Source organism: Syzygium oleosum, unplaced genomic scaffold (genome assembly GCF_021117445.2).
Source record: "Syzygium oleosum isolate NSW1041296 unplaced genomic scaffold, Sole_v2.1 Sole_v2.36, whole genome shotgun sequence".
Lineage (NCBI taxonomy): Eukaryota > Viridiplantae > Streptophyta > Magnoliopsida > Myrtales > Myrtaceae > Syzygium > Syzygium oleosum.
The window spans coordinates 821,213-839,608 of record NW_026607520.1 but is presented as its reverse complement, the minus strand read 5'-3'; the positions used below and the strand labels follow the sequence as shown (position 1 = coordinate 839,608).

At 41.1% G+C, this 18,396-nt stretch overlaps 2 protein-coding genes across 2 annotated transcripts; both read left to right on the top strand.

Moving 5' to 3' along the window:
* The first annotated feature begins 1,501 nt into the window (after window positions 1-1,501).
* LOC115662451 (uncharacterized) lies at window positions 1,502-3,462 on the top strand. Its single transcript, XM_056305244.1, has 4 exons — window positions 1,502-1,777; window positions 2,618-3,022; window positions 3,121-3,215; window positions 3,342-3,462. Exons 1-4 carry the CDS (start codon window positions 1,502-1,504, stop codon window positions 3,460-3,462), a joined length of 897 nt encoding a protein of 298 aa, XP_056161219.1.
* Window positions 3,463-12,005: 8,543 nt separating this feature from the next.
* Window positions 12,006-12,509, top strand: LOC130135633 (uncharacterized). Its single transcript, XM_056305243.1, has one exon. The coding sequence runs from the start codon at window positions 12,006-12,008 to the stop codon at window positions 12,507-12,509; it is 504 nt and encodes a 167-aa protein (XP_056161218.1).
* The last annotated feature ends 5,887 nt before the right edge of the window (window positions 12,510-18,396 follow it).

The window sequence follows — 18,396 nt, the reverse complement described above, 5'->3', positions numbered from 1 at the left end:
AATTATTAATGGACAAAAACCCATACTATATATAAGATTAATCAAATAATAATATAAATCAATTAGCTAAAGTAAAATCAATTAACACCAATGGATCATCAATGTAGTGTAATTAATACATGATACAAGTTTATAATTATATATTGATATATAGATATGTGCTAACTACTAACTTAATTAGTGATGTCACAGAAAGAAGGCATAAAATGACATGAATTTCCATGGTGCTATAGTTGTACAAAATTCACTACGAACATACATAACAATATATGAACAAAATCATCATTTACGATAATAAAGATGATTGGCAGGTAATCAAATAATGCGTTACTTTTTAAATTCGAATACATAATAATTGCCTAGTATTTAGTATATTAATCATCTTTTCTTATAACAAATTAAAATTTTGATAAAAAAATGGGTTAATATCTCTATATACTAGCAAATATACACAGCGTCCCATGTACAAAGAAATTGACATTTGAATGTGTTAGAAACAAAGATATATTTTGCATGTAATAAACACGACATGTAGCAAAAATACGATCTTGCCATCCTTCTTGCGATGTTTCATTGTACTTTAGCTTTTAATTTGTACTTTTTAGTGTTCAACATCAAATACTACAAACTTTTAGCAATTTATATAATGTTTTAATAATTAAAAATAATTTGAAATGCTTTTACATTCTTACTTCGTTAGACATATTAATATAGAAAAAACCCAACGAAAGCATTATGTAGTCAAATCTACTATAAAAGTGACACCATGAAACAATTTGTTCAACGTTTTAAATCTACTCAATCGACCATTTCGGCAAGCCGCTCACGAATGTTCTTCCACGGTTCCACGACTATCACATAGGTATAGCTATTAAAAACTTTATCAATTGTGCTTATATATCATGGACATAAGAATGGTGCAATCCTGCAAGTGCTTTTCAACCATCTGTTCTTATAATAAACAATCAGATTGTCATAAAATCTGAAAATTTAATGTTTTTCTTCAGTTGATTTTTCTCTAAATTACTAATTCTCCTCATCGATATCAAATTAATCTTAGATAAGCTTCAGAGAAATTGTCGAAGCGACCAACCAATGCATGCATAGATACTCATAAATTTAGTATGATATCTAGAATTATTTAATGATCATTCAGCAGGGGTTATTATGAATCTTCGTTCTAGCTTGGATACGACTCTTCGATGCTGCTGTTCTCTCTTTTTCTTGCTTGTCAATAGTAAACATTCTGCGGGGACTCCTAGAAGAGCGCCTCGTCTGTCTGCATTTAGTTTTACTTCGTCCTCTCGCTCCCAATAGAGGTAAACGAGGAGTCACCATAAGTATGAGATGGAATTGACCTGTCGAATTTTATTTTGTTTGCATCAGTCGAGGGGTTGAGGATTCCCATGAATTGAAACGTTGTGCAATCTTTGCATTTTAAGGAAGCGTTAAGGATCTTCCTCATTTTTTGTGTTTCTTTTCCCTTCTGTTGACGTCGGACATGGAAGATTGCTGCGATCTCCAGTTGCGCTTAGGCAAAAGCTCTTCCACGTTCAATCTAGAGAAGGCGGTGTGCAACCATGGATTCTTCATGATGGCTCCGAACCGTTGGATTCCTTCCACCAAGACGTTACGACGGCCTCTCCGTCTTGCGGATTCGTCGTCCTCCGTTGAGGTGTCTATCTCGCAGCCTCCCGGTCCCAGCAGCAGCACATTGTTGCTCATCCGAGTTCATCGCGCTCGACGCCTCTCCTCCCAAGACCAGCAAGCGATTTTTGTACTCTCTCTATCTCACTCTGCCTGTGCGCCGAAAGTACATGCAAACTAGTGACGAAAAAGCATGGATATATATTATTGCAGGAACAAGTGATTCGGATGTTAAGGTTGTCGGAAAGGGACGAGCGGAACGTGAAGGAGTTCCATAAAGTGCATCCGGAAGCGAAGGATAGAGGATTCGGTCGAGTTTTTCGTTCTCCTTCGCTCTTCGAAGATGTCGTCAAATCTATACTCCTTTGCAACTGCCAGTTAAGTACTTGTGCAAAATTTGTGACGAATTAGCTTTGTTGAACATTTAGAAGTAGGACAAAGAAGATGATGACCTGAATAAGAAACCACATAACTGTAACAATTGAGGAACTATCATACTCTATTATGATCCCTCGATTTCTCTTCATGCTTAATATTGAGTTTATGTGTTCATAAGCTTTTCGAAATATGGATGGTGGTTTCTGTTCTGCATCATTAGGTCCGACTTTGTTCTGAATCACACCCAACGAACAGATGCCCTTGATTTTGAACAATATATGACGATGATGCTCCTGTGAGAGGTTCACCTTGTTTTTGGACCTTGTTCTTCATCATAGTCATATTTGACATTCCATAATCATATTAAAGAAAATCGAATTTTTCGCACTTAAAGTTCGTGACCTCTTGTCATGCCATCCGAATCACATACATATTGATTAAGGGTTGACAATGCTGATTTGTGTCCTACCTAAAATTGTCATAGGTGGAGAAGGACCGTAGAGATGGCCCGAGCTTTATGTGCACTTCAGCTAGAGCTAAGCACTCGAGGTAAGAATACTATTTGGCATGACTTTCTTCTCAGTATATTTAGCACAACTTGAAGATGAAGATGATCATTATTGAAGGCTCTAAGAGAAAGAAACGAAGACGAGAGAAGGATGGAGCAAACCCGGTTCCCGCGGAGATGGAAGGCGAAGAGGTTGACCTCGGCAACTTTCCGAGCCCCAAGGAACTTGCTACCCTCGACGTGGACTACTTGCAGAGCAAGTGCAAACTCGGGTACCGGACCAACTACATTCTCAAGCTTGCCATGGAGATAGAGGAGGGGAAGCTCAATATCGACAGATACCAGGGAGTGCAGGATGCTGCATCATGCAGGATATTGATCAAGGGCATAAGCGGGGTCGGATCTTTCGTGCGGGCTACCGTTTTGATGTGCCTCGGCTTTTATGATGAGGTTCCGTGGGATAGCGAAACAATCAAGTTTTTGAAACATGTATGAAAGTGAATTTCGAACATAAAATATATGTCGTACACAATAACCACCCTTCCGAATAATTTGATGGATGATGCGTTCTATTTCTTTGGCAAAAGGTACATGCAAGGGAAAGATGCACCAAAAAGACCATTAAGGGCGACCTTAAGGAGATTTATGATAAATATGCACCCTTCCAATGTTTGGCTTATTGGTAAGTCATTTATTTATTTTATTGTGGTGAATACACACACACACACACACACACACATATATATATATATATATATATATATATATATATATATATTCATATCATCTGTTGTGTGAGAATTTTCAGGTTGGAGCTGTTGGAGTTTTACGAGAGGCAGTTTGGGAAGCTGAGCGAATTGTCGCACACCATGTATCACACAGTTGCTAGTAGACAAACTAGAGAATCCAACCACAATCAAGTGTTGTGACTTAAAGAGTGTTTCTCAGTAGGCATATGATCATTTATGGCGTTATCTGGGGGGATTGTTTGTGATTTAATAGAGCTAATTCCGTAATGGCAAAGTCGTTGTACAATGACAATTGAAAAGAATCGACGGATTCTCCACATTATACTCATGTATTTTCTTCAAGAATTTCAAAAGTTTTTACTTTCTGTTTGCACAAAAAAGTGACCTGGTTGTCGATATGAGTAGACACGTGATTAAAGTGTTAGATATTGTCAAGCACATGACCCATCGACGACGATCAAGAAAATCAATATTGATATTTGCATACATCGATAATCACGGCCAATATTGTTAATATATGATGATGCATGGCCAACGATGGTCGACAAAGGTATCGATTAATAGGCTTAGAGAACTGTCAGTACAATAAGAAGAACTTGAACGCATAAGGAGCATCAAAATGGGGTTACGAGTTTGAAACCTTTAGAGAGCAGAGTAGTTGAGATTGTGGGATAACTGTGCGTTTTTTCTAGAAGAACAATCACTTGTAAACAATATCATGGCATCGTGAGGAGTATGGAAACAGGACTTTCAGAAGTGGAGGAACATGGACACAATCTCTAGGAACCGCTTAAGAGCAGTAACGACACAACCACTATAAATACCACTAGCCATCTACTAAAAGCTCCCTCGCACAAATTAAACAAATTTACTATCTTTCAATAGCTTTACTTTCCTACACTATACTTTTATTTTCCAAACTCGCGTCGTCAATTAAGTTTCGGCGCGTTTCTTAGTTGTAGTTCCTAGATCTGAGTTGTTGGTTAAATTCCGACGTATATTTTTTTCCTGTGTTTGTGTCGTCAATTAATGTTTGGCATAACATCTTTGTGTTCTTAGACTGTGTCGTCGATTAAATTTTGACACAGTTTCTTTTCACTCAGTTCCATCATAGAATCTATATTGTCTAATCCTTGTCGTCAATTAAATTCCGACACAGTTTGCGTTTGTACAGTTACCCATTTGAATTCAAGTTGTTGATATATTTATCACCTATGATTTTTCCTGTCAAGAATCACCATAGAACCCATCTCCTCCAATTAAAAAAATCGAAAAACGACTTTTGGTGAAAGATATTTTGTCATGGAGAAATTCCAGTGAAGCTTATTTTTGCCACACCCATTGAGTCAAGTGTGGCTAGTTTGAGAAGATACAATGATGCGTACGAGGAATCAACTCAATTCTAACAATACTGGTGGTAACAATTCGCCATCACCGCCTACCAATGAGAGAATTGGACACGCTGAGTCGTCAACTGCACAAGTGGTAAATCAAATCCAAGGTATATATGTCGTGTTAGTCATGATAAAATGACACCCAAGATCTCTATAGCTAGAATCTAGAACAAGTAATTGAGTAAAAGGAATTTGTGCACCCTATTTGGAATCCATCGTTTTTTATGCGAAATAGCGACGATCCCTAGCGCAAGTCTTCTCCTCTATTACTTTATGTATCACTGGCTCGATGATACTGCCTCTCATAGTTTGCGTTTGCCTCTTATGTGAGATAATTTGTGCATTAGGGTTAGAGAAGGGACTTTAGTACTATTTATAGAGTTTTAAGTTGGACTCTCTCATCACAGGCTGGGCCTTAATCGGCCCACACTAGTCAGTCCCATATTAGACTAATTAAGAAACTTTATATCTAAACTTATTAGACCAACCCCGTAAAACGGTAAATTACAATATAAATAAATGTAGCCCACATCAAAAAAAATCTTACATTCTTCCACTTGGGCTATATTAATTGAAATTGTACTATATGTGCGCACATTTATGTTGGTCTAGTGATAATAATAGTCAATCCGATCTCATAAAGTCTCAAACACCGAATCATGGCGGTAACTCATGTATACACATAGTGCCTTCCATGGTCACATATGTTTTTAACTCTACTGATATTGACTCAATATGATAGTGTGGCAATTGGATAACACCTCAAAAAGAGTAATACCTTATGCGTCATCCCCTTTGTCAGTCCATATTCTCTCTCCTTAAGTGTCACAAAACCGGATGTGTCACTAGAGAATATTCTTATGGTTCAGATGAACCTACATATGTCTTATTCTTATAGTTAACTTTACTTTATGTGTAACAAGACATATCCTTAAAGCTAATAACCGGATGCCCCTAGCCTTTACTTAAGGTTTACACAATACCTTGAGATTTTCACAGATATATGTATTCAACATGATAACAATGCATTCATAAACACCTTATTGAATGCAAAGGAGTTGATACATATCAAAACATGTTACTAAATATAACAAAACACAGATGTAAGCTTTATTAGAGCAAAGATAAAAGCAGCTCCCACTAAACAACAACGTCCCATGATGCTCCTAAGCCCATGTTAATGACATTTCGTTCAAACACACAAGAGCGAAGGCCTTTAGTTAGTGGATCTGCAATCATATCATCTGTGAGAATATGCTCTACTTTAATGTCACCATTCTAAATTGTTTCCTTTATAGTAAAAAAAACTTGACCATCATATTATTGACCCCTTGAGACCTCTGCTCTTGTTCATAAATACCGCTGCAGAGTTATTGTCATAATACAACTGTATGGGTCTATCCACAAAGTCAAATAGAGTCAACTCCCTAATGAGGTTCCGGAGCCAAATAACTTGAATAGTTGCTGAAAAGCATGCTATAAACTCCGCTTGTATAATAGAGGTCAATATAGATTTCTGCTTCTCACTTTTCCATGATACTGCACCTCCTGCTAAAATAAAGATGTATCCAATTGTCAACTTTGATTCATCTTGATAGCTAGTAAAGTCTGCATCTGGATACCGTACTAGCTACAGGTCCTGAACATATCTGTGAATCAGTATATAGTCCCTTGTCCTCTTTATGTATCTCAAAACCTTCTTAACAGCAACCTAGTAATTGTGTTCTGGATTTGTCCGATATCTTTCTAGAAGTCCTATTGCAAAAGCAATGTCTGGTCTAATGCAAACTTGAGTATACATGATACTTCCAAATGCACTAGCGTAAGGCACATCCTTCATTTGTGCTTTCTCGATATTTGAACGAGGAAAATGTGACAGATTCAGTTTAGTTCCCTTAATGATAGGAGCAATTCCTGGCTTGCAATGCTACTCACTAAATCTTTCTGAAATACGATCAATATATGTCCACTAAGATAAACCCAATATATAGCTGGAACGATCCTAATGGATCTCGATGCTAAGGACAAAAGAAGCCTTATCAAGATCCTCCACATCAAAAAAATAAATTTCTTCCCACTGACCTTGCAGTACATACACTGATTTACTTTGTTCTCAACAAAACTGAAAGAAGTGACAATACTATGAAACTTTAAGTACCATTGTCTAGAATCTTGGTTGAGGCCATAAATTGACCTTTTTCAGTCTACACACAAGCTTACCTGAATCATCTGCTGCAAAGCCTTCTAGTTGCTCCATGTAAACCTCCTTATAAAAAATCTCCATTCAGAAAAGCAGTTTTAACATCCATTTATAGCCGATGAGCTTGTGACCTCAAGCAATTCAACAAGCTCCCAAACACCATTATGTTTCATAAATTGTATTTCGTTTTTCATCGCATCCAATCACAGATCTGATTGACAACAAGAAACATCATATGTATAAATCACTAGATCAATAACATAACTGATATCATAGTTATGCTCTTCTATATAGACTATATAGTATGGTGGTATAGTTGATTGTCTCTGCTTGGTTAATCTCCTGAGTAGAGTCACTACAACCTCATGCTGCACTTGAAAGGTTTGAAGAACTTTATTAGGAACTGTCTCAATAACAAGATCCTAAACCTCAATGGTTCAATTTGTGTGGTATAGGAGGCTCTATAATCATTTGCATTGGTACAGAAATAGACACAGTAGTTCCTACCATACTATTATCCTTAATAGTCTATGAGCAACTACCCTCTTCAAACACGACAAATTTTAGAAACTTCGCTGTCTGTGAATCCACAACTTTTGTGCCTCTATTAGGATTATAAAACCGATAGCCCTTCGAATGATCTGGATAAGATACAAAATAACACCGGATGGTTCTGAAGTTCAACTTATTTAATGTTGGATTATATAACCTTGTTTCTGCAGGACATCCCTAGACCTTAAGATGGTCTAAACTTGATTTACATCCAATCTATAACTTAAAAGGAGTCAATGAAACAAGTTTGGTAAGAACATGGTTTAGTACATGAAGAGTTGCTTTCAAAGCTTCACCCCACAAAAATCATGTAAGTTGGTCCTACTAATCATACTCCTCATCATATCCATAAAGGTGCAATTGTGCCTTTCGGCCACATCATTTTATTTAGGCAAAAGAACACTACAAGTGCCATAACTTGTGTACGGCGCTCACTTTAGTGCCATAACTTTTTTTTGGATCACTTTAGTGCTAAAAATTTTGAAAAACGATCACTTAAGTGCCAACTCCGGTGCCGTACACAATTTTTCGCCGGAAATCTGACGTGGCATTTTTTTTATTAATTTCTGAAGCTGACGTGGCTCACCGGAGTCTCGCCGGAGATTGGCACTTAACTGATCGTTTTTCAAAAATTTTAACACTTAAATGATCGTTTTTCAAAAATTTTAGCACTTAAGTGATCGTTTTTCAAAAATTTTAGCACTGAAGTGATCCAAAAAAAGTTATGACACTTAAGTGATCGTTTTTCCTCCGACTTGGCACCAAAGTGATCCGAAAAAAAGTTATGGCACCAAAGTGAGCGCTGTACACAAGTTATGGCACTTATAGTGTCCTTTTGCCATTTTATTTAGGACTCCCACGCATAGTAAATTGAGCTACTATCCTAGAATCCTCCAAGTATTTGGCAAATAGCCCTTCAATCTATCCAGCATCACCATGGTTGCCATAGTACTCACTACCACGGTCAAATCTGACAGCATTTATGACTTTTTTCAACTATTTCTCAACTTCAGTTCGAAAAATCTTGAACTTGTCAAGAGACTTAAATTTTTCCTTAATCAAGTACAGATAACCATATTGGGAATAATCATCAATAAATATGATGAAATAAGAATTTCTACACAATGTTGCCGTATCGGGTGTAACATCCTGAATTTTGACCCGTTACCGGGACCAATGAAGTGTATGTTAATGCTCGTTTGATTTCAGTAAGTCGCGCTCTAAACATAATTTTGGACTTCGGGTATCGACGGGCGATTTTGAGCGAAATCTATATAAAGTTAGGTGCGGAATTGTATGATTTGCTGTGGAAATTTTATGGCGGGCCTTAGGATTTAATTCGGGCATTAATTATTGGAAATTAGAAAATAACAGTGGCTGCGATCTATTGTTCATGGGGTCGTGATGGGCCGATCGGGACGCAAGTTGGGTTTTTAGAACCGGTATTTTATGGCGAGAAAGTTCCGTGAAGGATCGGAATTAATCTGACGCCGTTCGGTGGGAGAAAAATGAGAATTTACGGTTTTACCCCTCAAAATTTCCGAACTGATTTTCGAGGGCTTAAAGAATGATTTTTTTTAAGGATCCGACACCATATTATGCTGGCCATGCATATATAGGACTGGTATGGACAAAAATTGGAATTTTGGTTCGGGATCGAAAAATTTCGAAAATGGCCCTAGGGCCATTTTGGCTAATTCCGAATTTTAATCAATTTTGGGGGGTCACCAAGGTTAAATGGAATTAAACCAGGTCTGGTCAGCCATGGTTAAGGACAAATGACCAATGGGTCCCTAAATTATTGGATTAGATCAAATATGGGCCATTAGATTAGGGGCAAAGTTGTCCAATTGGCTTAGATGTTAACACTTGGATCCCACTCACACCAATTTGACCCATATTTGACCTCTCTTTCTCTCCTATTTCTGATCAGCCGAGACATTTCCCCCCCCCCCCCCCTTTTCCCTTCTTTCTCGCCATTTCTTCCTTGGACGTTATCACCGCCGGGAGGCCACCCACGCCGGACCACCGTGCCGGAGCCGCCACCGCCTAGCCAGTCACCGCCTCAGCTACCGTCAACCTCCCTTTCCTCTGGTCAGCCACCCACAACAGCCGTTTCAGCCCAAACAGAGAAGACCAGCCACTAATCGTCACCACCGTCGCCGCCGTGACCGCCGGCTTGCCCCCGGAATGCCGCCGTCGATTTTTACTGTGTGCCGGTGATCGACCGCTCGTTCCCGTCGTCCCGAGTTAATATTAGGCGAGTATAAACCCCTAAACCCTTAATTAGTCTAATTGTACTTTTAGAGGGTAATTAGGAAGTTAATTAAGCTTAATCATGGCCTAATCGTGTCTAATGTTGTGTGGGGTGATTAGGGGACCTAATTAGTGCTTAATGATGTGGTTTAGAGGTGGATTAGGGCCTAAATAGCCTGCTGCCCTGGTATTGTTCACCAGTACCGAAAATGCTTAAATTGCCTAAGTGTTCACCAATTGGATTCATGGATTAAAGGTTTGAAATTAGGCAATTTAGGGGCTTAATTGGGCTTAGTTAAGGCTTAATTAAATGTATTTGGTGGTTGGATGGTTAGGGTAGGTGATTAGGCCCTAATGAGATTGTTTAAGTGTGGTTTAGTGTCTAAATAGTACTGTTCCGGTGCATCGTTCACACGTAACCGAGATTGTGCAATTTGCCTAAGTTGGGACTTATTTAGTCCATTGATTAATGACTTGGTGTTAGACAATTGGATGACTATTGAGAGCTTGTATAAACCCTATTGGAGAAATCCGTGATGGTGAGGTTGTCTAATGAAATCGTTGTGTCCAAAGCGGACCTTAGGCGTATTAAATTGCCTTGGAATAATCGAGCGGAATGAGTGCCGAATTGATTGAATTAGAATGTAAATTAATTGGATTTATCGAGAGTGTGTCCAATTCATTGAATTGATGGACATTAGTATTTGATAATTTGGCTTTGGTAAATGGCATGAATTCCTGGGCATGTGAAATGCATATCGGGTTGTTAAATAACCGGATTGAATGCGTAATTATAAATGCCTATCGATTTATCAGACTGTTGGCCTTCGGGTCGGGCCTACGGGTCGATTTATCAAACTGTTGGCCTTCGGGTCGGGCCTACGGGTCGATTTATCAAACTGTTGGCCTTCGGGTCGGGCCTACGGGTCGATTTAACAAACTGTTGGCCTTCGGGTCGGGCCTACGGGTCGTTTTATTAAATTGTGGGCCTTCAGGTCGGGCCTACGGGTCGCTATATTCAATTGTGGGCCTTCGGGTCGTTATAATTGTGCATGATTCACATTGAATTCAAATGCCTAACTTGCAGGGCTGAGATAATGAATTGGGCTGTGAGCCGGACAAATTTATAATGATTTACTGGTTCATGAGTTCATTGTGTCGATTTACCTATCTGGAGGTGCACGTTAGCCTAGTTTAGGATTAGGGGTTTTGTACTTGCTGAGTTTTATCTCACGGTTGTTGGAAAACCGATATTTCAGACCCTGGCAGTAAAGATGGCGGAGCCGCTCGTGCATTTTGGGATTCCCCACTTCATTGAGAAGACGATGTCTGTACGCCCAGTGGGGGACGGAAATATGTACATTAGGTATTATACTTTAGTATGGGCTATATCTTTTTGACTGAAGCCCATCTTAGCTCAGTTTAGTACCCCGACCACTGATCCTTTTTGTTCGTCTTGGCCGCGACTCGTTTTTGGTTTTGGCTCTTTATAAATGGATTTTGTATAAGCTTCTATATGTTTATAAAAGAGTATAGTTGTTTTTATTTGCTGATCACTCGTGTGCGGCTATCCTTGGCTCATGTTTATTTTGTCTGGGTGATGTATATTTATTTATATATCGTGCTTTCGCTTGTGGCTTGATCTCCTGTGTTGGGTTTTGGGTCGGCGACGTGTCCTGGGAGTGTCGCACCATAATTTCGACCTGTACACGGGATGTTAACGCTTCGTGGGGTACGGGGCGTGACATCCCCATTCGAAGTGGTATCAGAGCAAGGTCAGCTCGGTACAATCTGGTCGAACCCTGGAGTGATAAGGAGTAGTGACCATGGGTAGCCGTAGGGTGACCTTGTGTGCTAAGTGTACCTCCGGACTGCTTGTGTTTGAGTGTTTTAGTGATTAATTGAACCAGTGTTATGCAGGTGCGGCAGAACCCGAGGTGAGTATGTGAATCCCTTGGGTGATGAGTTGGCTAGTTTTTATTAAGCCGCATGCTGATTGTTTAATCGATGTTTAATACCTGCCTAGGACGTAGACTGGGATAGATTGGTTTAAGTCATTAATTCCTTTATGGAATTATAGCAGGTAGTTGTAGAACCAAGTAGCCAAGATGAGTAGCGAGGGGAGAGGTATAGGAAGAGTTCACATAAGGGGTGCAGGAAGAGGAACCAGAGGTGGAGGTCGTGCTCGAGCTAGAGCAGTAGAAAACCTTGGAGTTAATGTGGGGGCTGCAATAGACCCTCGGGTTGATGTGAAACCTGTGGAAGATCCACGTATGGAAGGAGTTCTACGGGTGTTAGAAAGGATTGGGAATGTGCTGGATATGCAAGCTCAAGGGCGTGACAATGTGGCAGCCCAGGCTGCTGAGATGGTAGCCGCTGCTGCTGTGAATGAGAATCAAGCTAATGTTGGACAGGCGCAGCCAGCAGGAGTTAGACCGATGCACCAGTTGGTGGAGCAGTTTCTCAAGCTGAAACCGCCCAAGTTCACGGGCATAGGTGACTCTGAAACCGCCCCACGTTGGGTGGAAGAATTGGAGAAGGCGTTTGACTTGTTGGGATGTACTGAGACCGAAAAGATTTCGTTGGCGACTTATCAGCTGCAAGACAATGCCAACGACTGGTGGAAGGCTGTCAGGGACAGAGTATTCCCGATTGGTACCGCCCAGACTTGGGCGATGTTTGTGGAAATCGTTAATAGTAAGTATTCCTTTGAAAGTGCCCAGGAACAAAAGTTGGCGGAGTTCATGAGGCTTCATCAGGAGCAGAGAACAGTAAGCCAGTACGAGGCTGAGTTCACTCAATTATCTAGGTTGCCTAAAAAATAATGAAGAACTCATTGGATAGGGCCCGGAGGTTCCGTGATGGATTGAAGCCGGACCTCTGTAGTCAGACGATATCACTGAGTCTGAAGGACTATAAGAAGAATTATGAGCGAGCCAAGGCAAATGATTTTGAGATGATAGAAAGGACTGTCACTTCTGTGATCGATGATAGAGAAGAAAGAATAAACCTAGCAGTTCTGGCTATGTATGGCCTCGATATAATTGTGGATATAGATTGGTTAGTTAATCAAAATGCAGTGATGGATTGTAATAGTAGGGTGATCCAATTTAATCCTGTTGGACATCCGGAATTCAAGTTTGTGGGAAGTCGAGGAGGGCCCTCGATTCCATGGATTTCGTCGTTGGAAATGACGAAATTGTTGAGTGAAGGTTGTCAAGGGTTCCTAGCTGCAGTAATTGATTCAACGGCTGAAGAGCCGAGACTTGAGGATATAGAGGTAGTGTGTAAATATCCCGATGTGTTTCCTAAAAAATTATCAGGATTACCGCCGAAAAGGGAAGTAGAGTTTGTAATCGAGTTGGCACCTAGAACTGAGCCAATCTCGAAGGCACCTTATAGAATGTCGCTATCGGAGTTAAAGGAATTAAAGTGCAGATGCAAGAGTTGTTAGACAAGGGATTCATTCGACTGAGTGCGTCTCCATGGGGAGCGCCGGTATTGTTTGTGAGAAAGAAAGACGGATCATTGAGGTTGTGCAGCGATTATCGGCAGTTGAATCAGGAGATGATTAAGACTAAGTAACCACTGCCGAGGATTGATGACTTGTTCGACCAATTGCAAGGAGCCTCAGTGTTCTCTAAGACTGGTCTATGGACCGGATATTAGCAGTTAAGGATCAAGAAAGAGAATATTCTTAAGACCGCTTTTAGGACGCGGTATGGGCAATATGAGTTTGCCGTGATGCCCTTTGGTCTAACCGATGTCCATGCTGCCTTTGTGGATCTAATGAAGCGGGTGTTTAAGGAGTTTCTAGACCATTTCGCCGTAGTGTTCATTGACGATGTATGGGTGTATTCGAAAGGCTCGGAAGAGCGTGAAGTGCAGTTGAGTAAGGTGCAACGGACCTTAAGAGAACATGCACTCTTCGCTAAGTCCAGTAGGTGTGAGTTTTGGCTTAGCAGAGTAGCATTTATTAGACACATAATGTTGGGAAATGGAATTTCTGTAGATCCGTCAAAGATTGAGGCCGTGACTAAGTGACCAAGACCAGAATTCGTGACGGAGTTTCGATGTTTCTTAAGATTGGCCGGTTATTGTTGATGTTTGGCAAAAGGATTTTCGTCAATAGCAATGCCGTTGACGCATTTGTTGAAAAAGGAAACGAAATTTGATTGGACTGATAAATGTGAGCGGAGTTTCCAGGAATTAAAACATCGATTAACGACAGCATTGGTGTTGATTATTCCGTCAGGACCCGGAGGGTACGAGATATATAGTAACGCGTCATTAATAGGACTTGAATATGTTTGATGTAGCATGGAAGGGTAGTTGCATGTGCGTCGCGCCAATTGAGGCCGCATGGAATGAATTATTTTGATGCACGATTGAGGATTAGCTGCAATAGTAATTGCCCTGAAGATGTGGCGACACTATTTATGTGGAGAGAAAATTCAAATTTATGCAGACCACCAGAGCCTCAAATATCTGTTTTCGCAAAAGGAGTTAAGTCCGAGGCAATATCGGTGAATATAGTTGTTAAAGGACTATGATTGTGACCTTTGGTATCATTCCGGAAAGGTCAATCGGGTAACTGATGTATTGAGTCTGAACTTAAGTGTCGCACATTTGATGGTAAGGAATGGGCATTGTTAGAAAGAGTACGAGACTCAGGGTTAGATTCAAAATAAGTTAAATCTCAAGCTGGCTAGCCACTCTGAGGATTGAATCGGAGATTCAGAATAAGAGTAAGATCTTGCGGTCTGCGGATCAAGTAATTCAAAGAATTCTATACATGGATAGCATTAAGGGGAACCGGACTTCCAAATGTCCGAGGATGAAATTTTGAAGCTTTGAGGATATTTGTGTGTGCCCGATGAGTTGGAGCTTAAGAAGAGATTTTATCGGAAGCTCGTAGGAGCAGTCATGATATTTACCCGAGCAGCATGAAAATATACCAGAAATTGTGGTAACATTACTGGTGGAATGGTATGAAGTCGGATATTGCTAAGCACGTGGCTAAGTGCCTGATTTGTCAGCAGGTGAAAACTCAACATTGTAAGCCTGGAGGACTGTTGCGACCATTGGAAATCCCAGAGTGGAAATGAGAACATATAACCATGGATTTTGTGTCGGGATTGCCGAGAAGTCAAAGAGGCCATGACACCATTTGGGTGATTGTCGACAGATTAACTAAGTCGGCACACTTTTTGGCAGTGCGAAAGGATTTCGCATTAGAATGGTATGCAGAGTTGTATGTGCAGCAGATAGTTCGCCTACATGGGGTACCAGTGTCTATAACTTCGGATCGTGATCCTAGATTCACCGCCAATTTTTGGAAAAGTCTGCAGACGGCGTTGGGATCTAAGCTATAGTTCAGTACTGCTTATCATCCTCAGACAGATGGCCAGTCTGAGAGGATGATTCAGACGCTAGAAGATATGCTCAGGGCTTGCGTGCTAGATTTCCAAGGTAAATGGGAGGAGCAGCTACATTTGGTAGAGTTTGCGTATAATAACAGTTACCAGCAGAGCATTCAGATGGCCCCATTTAAAGCCTTGTATGGCAGAGCATGCAGGACTCCTGTGTGCTGGGACGAAGTAGGTGAGCGAAGTATTACTGGTCCAGAGTTGATACAGCAGACAGTGGAAGCTGTCGAGATTATTCGAGAAAGGCTGAAGACAGCACAAAGCCATCAGAAAAGCTATGCCGATCGGAGACGACAACCTTTAGAATTCAAAGTCGAAGATCATGTTTTCCTCAAGGTATCGCCTATGAAAGGGTTATCTCGATTCGGCAAGAAAGGAAAGCTGAGTCCGAGGTTCGTCGGACCGTTCGAGATTCTGGAAAAGATTGGCGATATGGCCTATACACTTGCCCTGCCACCTAACTTATCTCAGGTACACAATGTCTTCCACGTGTCGATGTTGAGAAAATACGAGCCAGATCCGACACACGTTCTGAGATATGAAGAGATAGACGTGGACGACAGGGTGTCATACGTGGAGAGACCAATCAGAATTAAGGACCGAAAAGATCGAGTATTACGGAATAAGACGATCCCGATGGTCAAGGTAGTTTTGGAGCACCACGGGACAGAAGGCGCTACATGGGAAAGCAAAGAGGCCAAGCGACGTCAACACCCCCAGTTGTTTGAGGAGCAAGTTTAGAGTACAAATTTCGAGGACGAAATTTTTGTAAGGGGGGAAGAGTTGTAACATCCTGAATTTTGACCCGTTACCGGGACCAATGAAGTGTATGTTAATGCTCGTTTGATTTTAGTAAGTCGCGCTCTAAACACAATTTTGGACTTCGGGTATCGACGGGCGATTTTGGGTGAAATCTGTATAAAGTTAGGTGCGGAATTGTATGATTTGGTAGTGGAAATTTTATGGCGGGCCTTGGGATTTAATTCGGGCATTAATTATTGGAAATTAGAAAATAACAGTGGCTGTGATCTATTGTTCATGGGGTCGTGATGGGCCGATCGGGACGCAAGTTGGGTTTTTAGAACCGGTATTTTATGGCGAGAAAGTTCCGTGAAGGATCGGAATTAATCCGACGCCATTCTGTGGGAGAAAAATGAGAATTTACGGTTTTACACCTCAAAATTTCCGGACTGATTTTCGAGGGCTTAAAGAATGATTTTTTTTAAGGATCCGACACCATATTATGCTGGCCATGCATATATAGGACCGGTATGGACAAAAATTGGAATTTCGGTTCGGGATCGAAAAATTTCGAAAATGGCCCTAGGGCCATTTTGGCTAATTCCGAATTTTAATCAATTTTGGGGGGTAACCAAGGTTAAATGGAATTAAACCAGGTTTGGTCAGCCATGGTTAAGGACAAATGACCAATGGGTCCCTAAATTATTGGATTAGATCAAATATGGGCCATTAGATTAGGGGCAAAGTTGTCCAATTGGCTTAGATGTTAACACTTGGATCCCACTCACACCAATTTGACCCATATTTGACCTCTCTTTCTCTCCTATTTTTGATCAGCCGAGACATTTCCCCCCCCCCTTTTTCCCCTTCTTTCTCGCCATTTCTTCCTTGGACATTATCACCGCCGGGAGGCCACCCACGCCGGACCGCCGTGCCGGAGCCGCCACCGCCTAGCCAGCCACCGCCTCAGCCACCGTCAACCTCCCTCTCCTCTGGTCAGCCACCCACAGCAGCCGTTTCAGCCCAAACAAAGAAGACCAGCCACTAATCGTCACCACCGTCGCCGCCGTGACCGCCGGCTTGCCCCCGGAACGCCGCCGTCGATTTTTACCGCGTGCCGGTGATCGACCGCTCGTTCCCGTCGTCCCGAGTTAATATTAGGCGAGTATAAACCCCTAAACCCTTAATTAGTCTAATTGTACTTTTAGAGGGTAATTAGGAAGTTAATTAAGCTTAATCATGGCCTAATCGTGTCTAATGTTGTGTGGGGTGATTAGGGGACCTAATTAGTGCTTAATGATGTGGTTTAGAGGTGGATTAGGGCCTAAATAGCCTGCTGCCCTGGTACTGTTCACCAGTACCGAAAATGCTTAAATTGCCTAAGTGTTCACCAATTAGAATCATGGATTAAAGGTTTGAAATTAGGCAATTTAGGGGCTTAATTGGGCTTAGTTAAGGCTTAATTAAATGTATTTGGTGGTTGGATGGTTAGGGTAGGTGATTAGGCCCTAATGAGATTGTTTAAGTGTGGTTTAGTGTCTAAATAGTACCCTGTTCTGGTACTGTTCACACAGAACCGAGATTGTGCAATTTGCCTAAGTTGGGACTTATTTAGTCCATTGATTAATGACTTGGTGTTAGACAATTGGGTGACTATTGAGAGCTTGTATAAACCCTATTGGAGAAATCCGTGATGGTGAGGTTGTCTAATGAAATCATTGTGTCCAAAGCGGACCTTAGGCGTATTAAATTGCCTTGGAATAATCGAGCGGAATGAGTGCCGAATTGATTGAATTAGAATGGGAATTAATTGGATTTATCGAGAGTGTCCAATTCGTTGAATTGATGGACATTAGTATTTGATAATTTGGCTTTGGTAATTGGCATGAATTCCCGGGCATGTGAAATGCATATCGGGTTGTTAAATAACCGGATTGAATGCGTCATTATAAATGCCTATCGATTTATCAGACTGTTGGCCTTCGGGTCGGGCCTACGGGTCGATTTATCAAACTGTTGGCCTTCGGGTCGGGCCTACGGGTCGATTTAACAAACTGTTGGCCTTCGGGTCGGGCCTACGGGTCGTTTTATTATATTGTGGGCCTTCAGGTCGGGCCTACGGGTCGCTATATTCAATTGTGGCCTTCGGATCGTTATAATTGTGCATGATTCACATTGAATTCAAATGCCTAACTTGCAGAGCTAAGATAATGAATTGGGCTGTGAGCCGGGCAAATTTATAATGATTTACTGGTTCATGAGTTCATTGTGTCGATTTACCTATCTGGAGGTGCACGTTAGCCTAGTTTAGGATTAGGGGTTTTGTACTTGCTAAGTTTTATCTCACGGTTGTTGGAAAATCGATATTTCAGACCCCGGCAGTAAAGATGGCGGAGCTGCTCGTGCGTTTTGGGATTCCCCACTTCATTGAGAAGACGATGTCTGTACGCCCAGTGGGGGACGAAAATATGTACATTAGGTATTATACTTTAGTATGGGCTATATCTTTTTGACTGAAGCCCATCTTAGCTCAGTTTAGTAC

Bases quoted from the DNA above. Each gene is read 5' to 3' on its own strand.
- LOC115662451 (XM_056305244.1), top strand. From the start codon at position 1,502: ATGGAAGATTGCTGCGATCTCCAGTTGCGCTTAGGCAAAAGCTCTTCC. The intron at 1,778-2,617 runs GTACTCTCTCTA...CAGTATATTTAG, and splicing joins AAGACCAGCAAGCGATTTTT to CACAACTTGAAGATGAAGAT. The intron at 3,023-3,120 runs GTATGAAAGTGA...CTTTGGCAAAAG, and splicing joins CAATCAAGTTTTTGAAACAT to GTACATGCAAGGGAAAGATG.
- LOC130135633 (XM_056305243.1), top strand. From the start codon at position 12,006: ATGCAAGCTCAAGGGCGTGACAATGTGGCAGCCCAGGCTGCTGAGATG.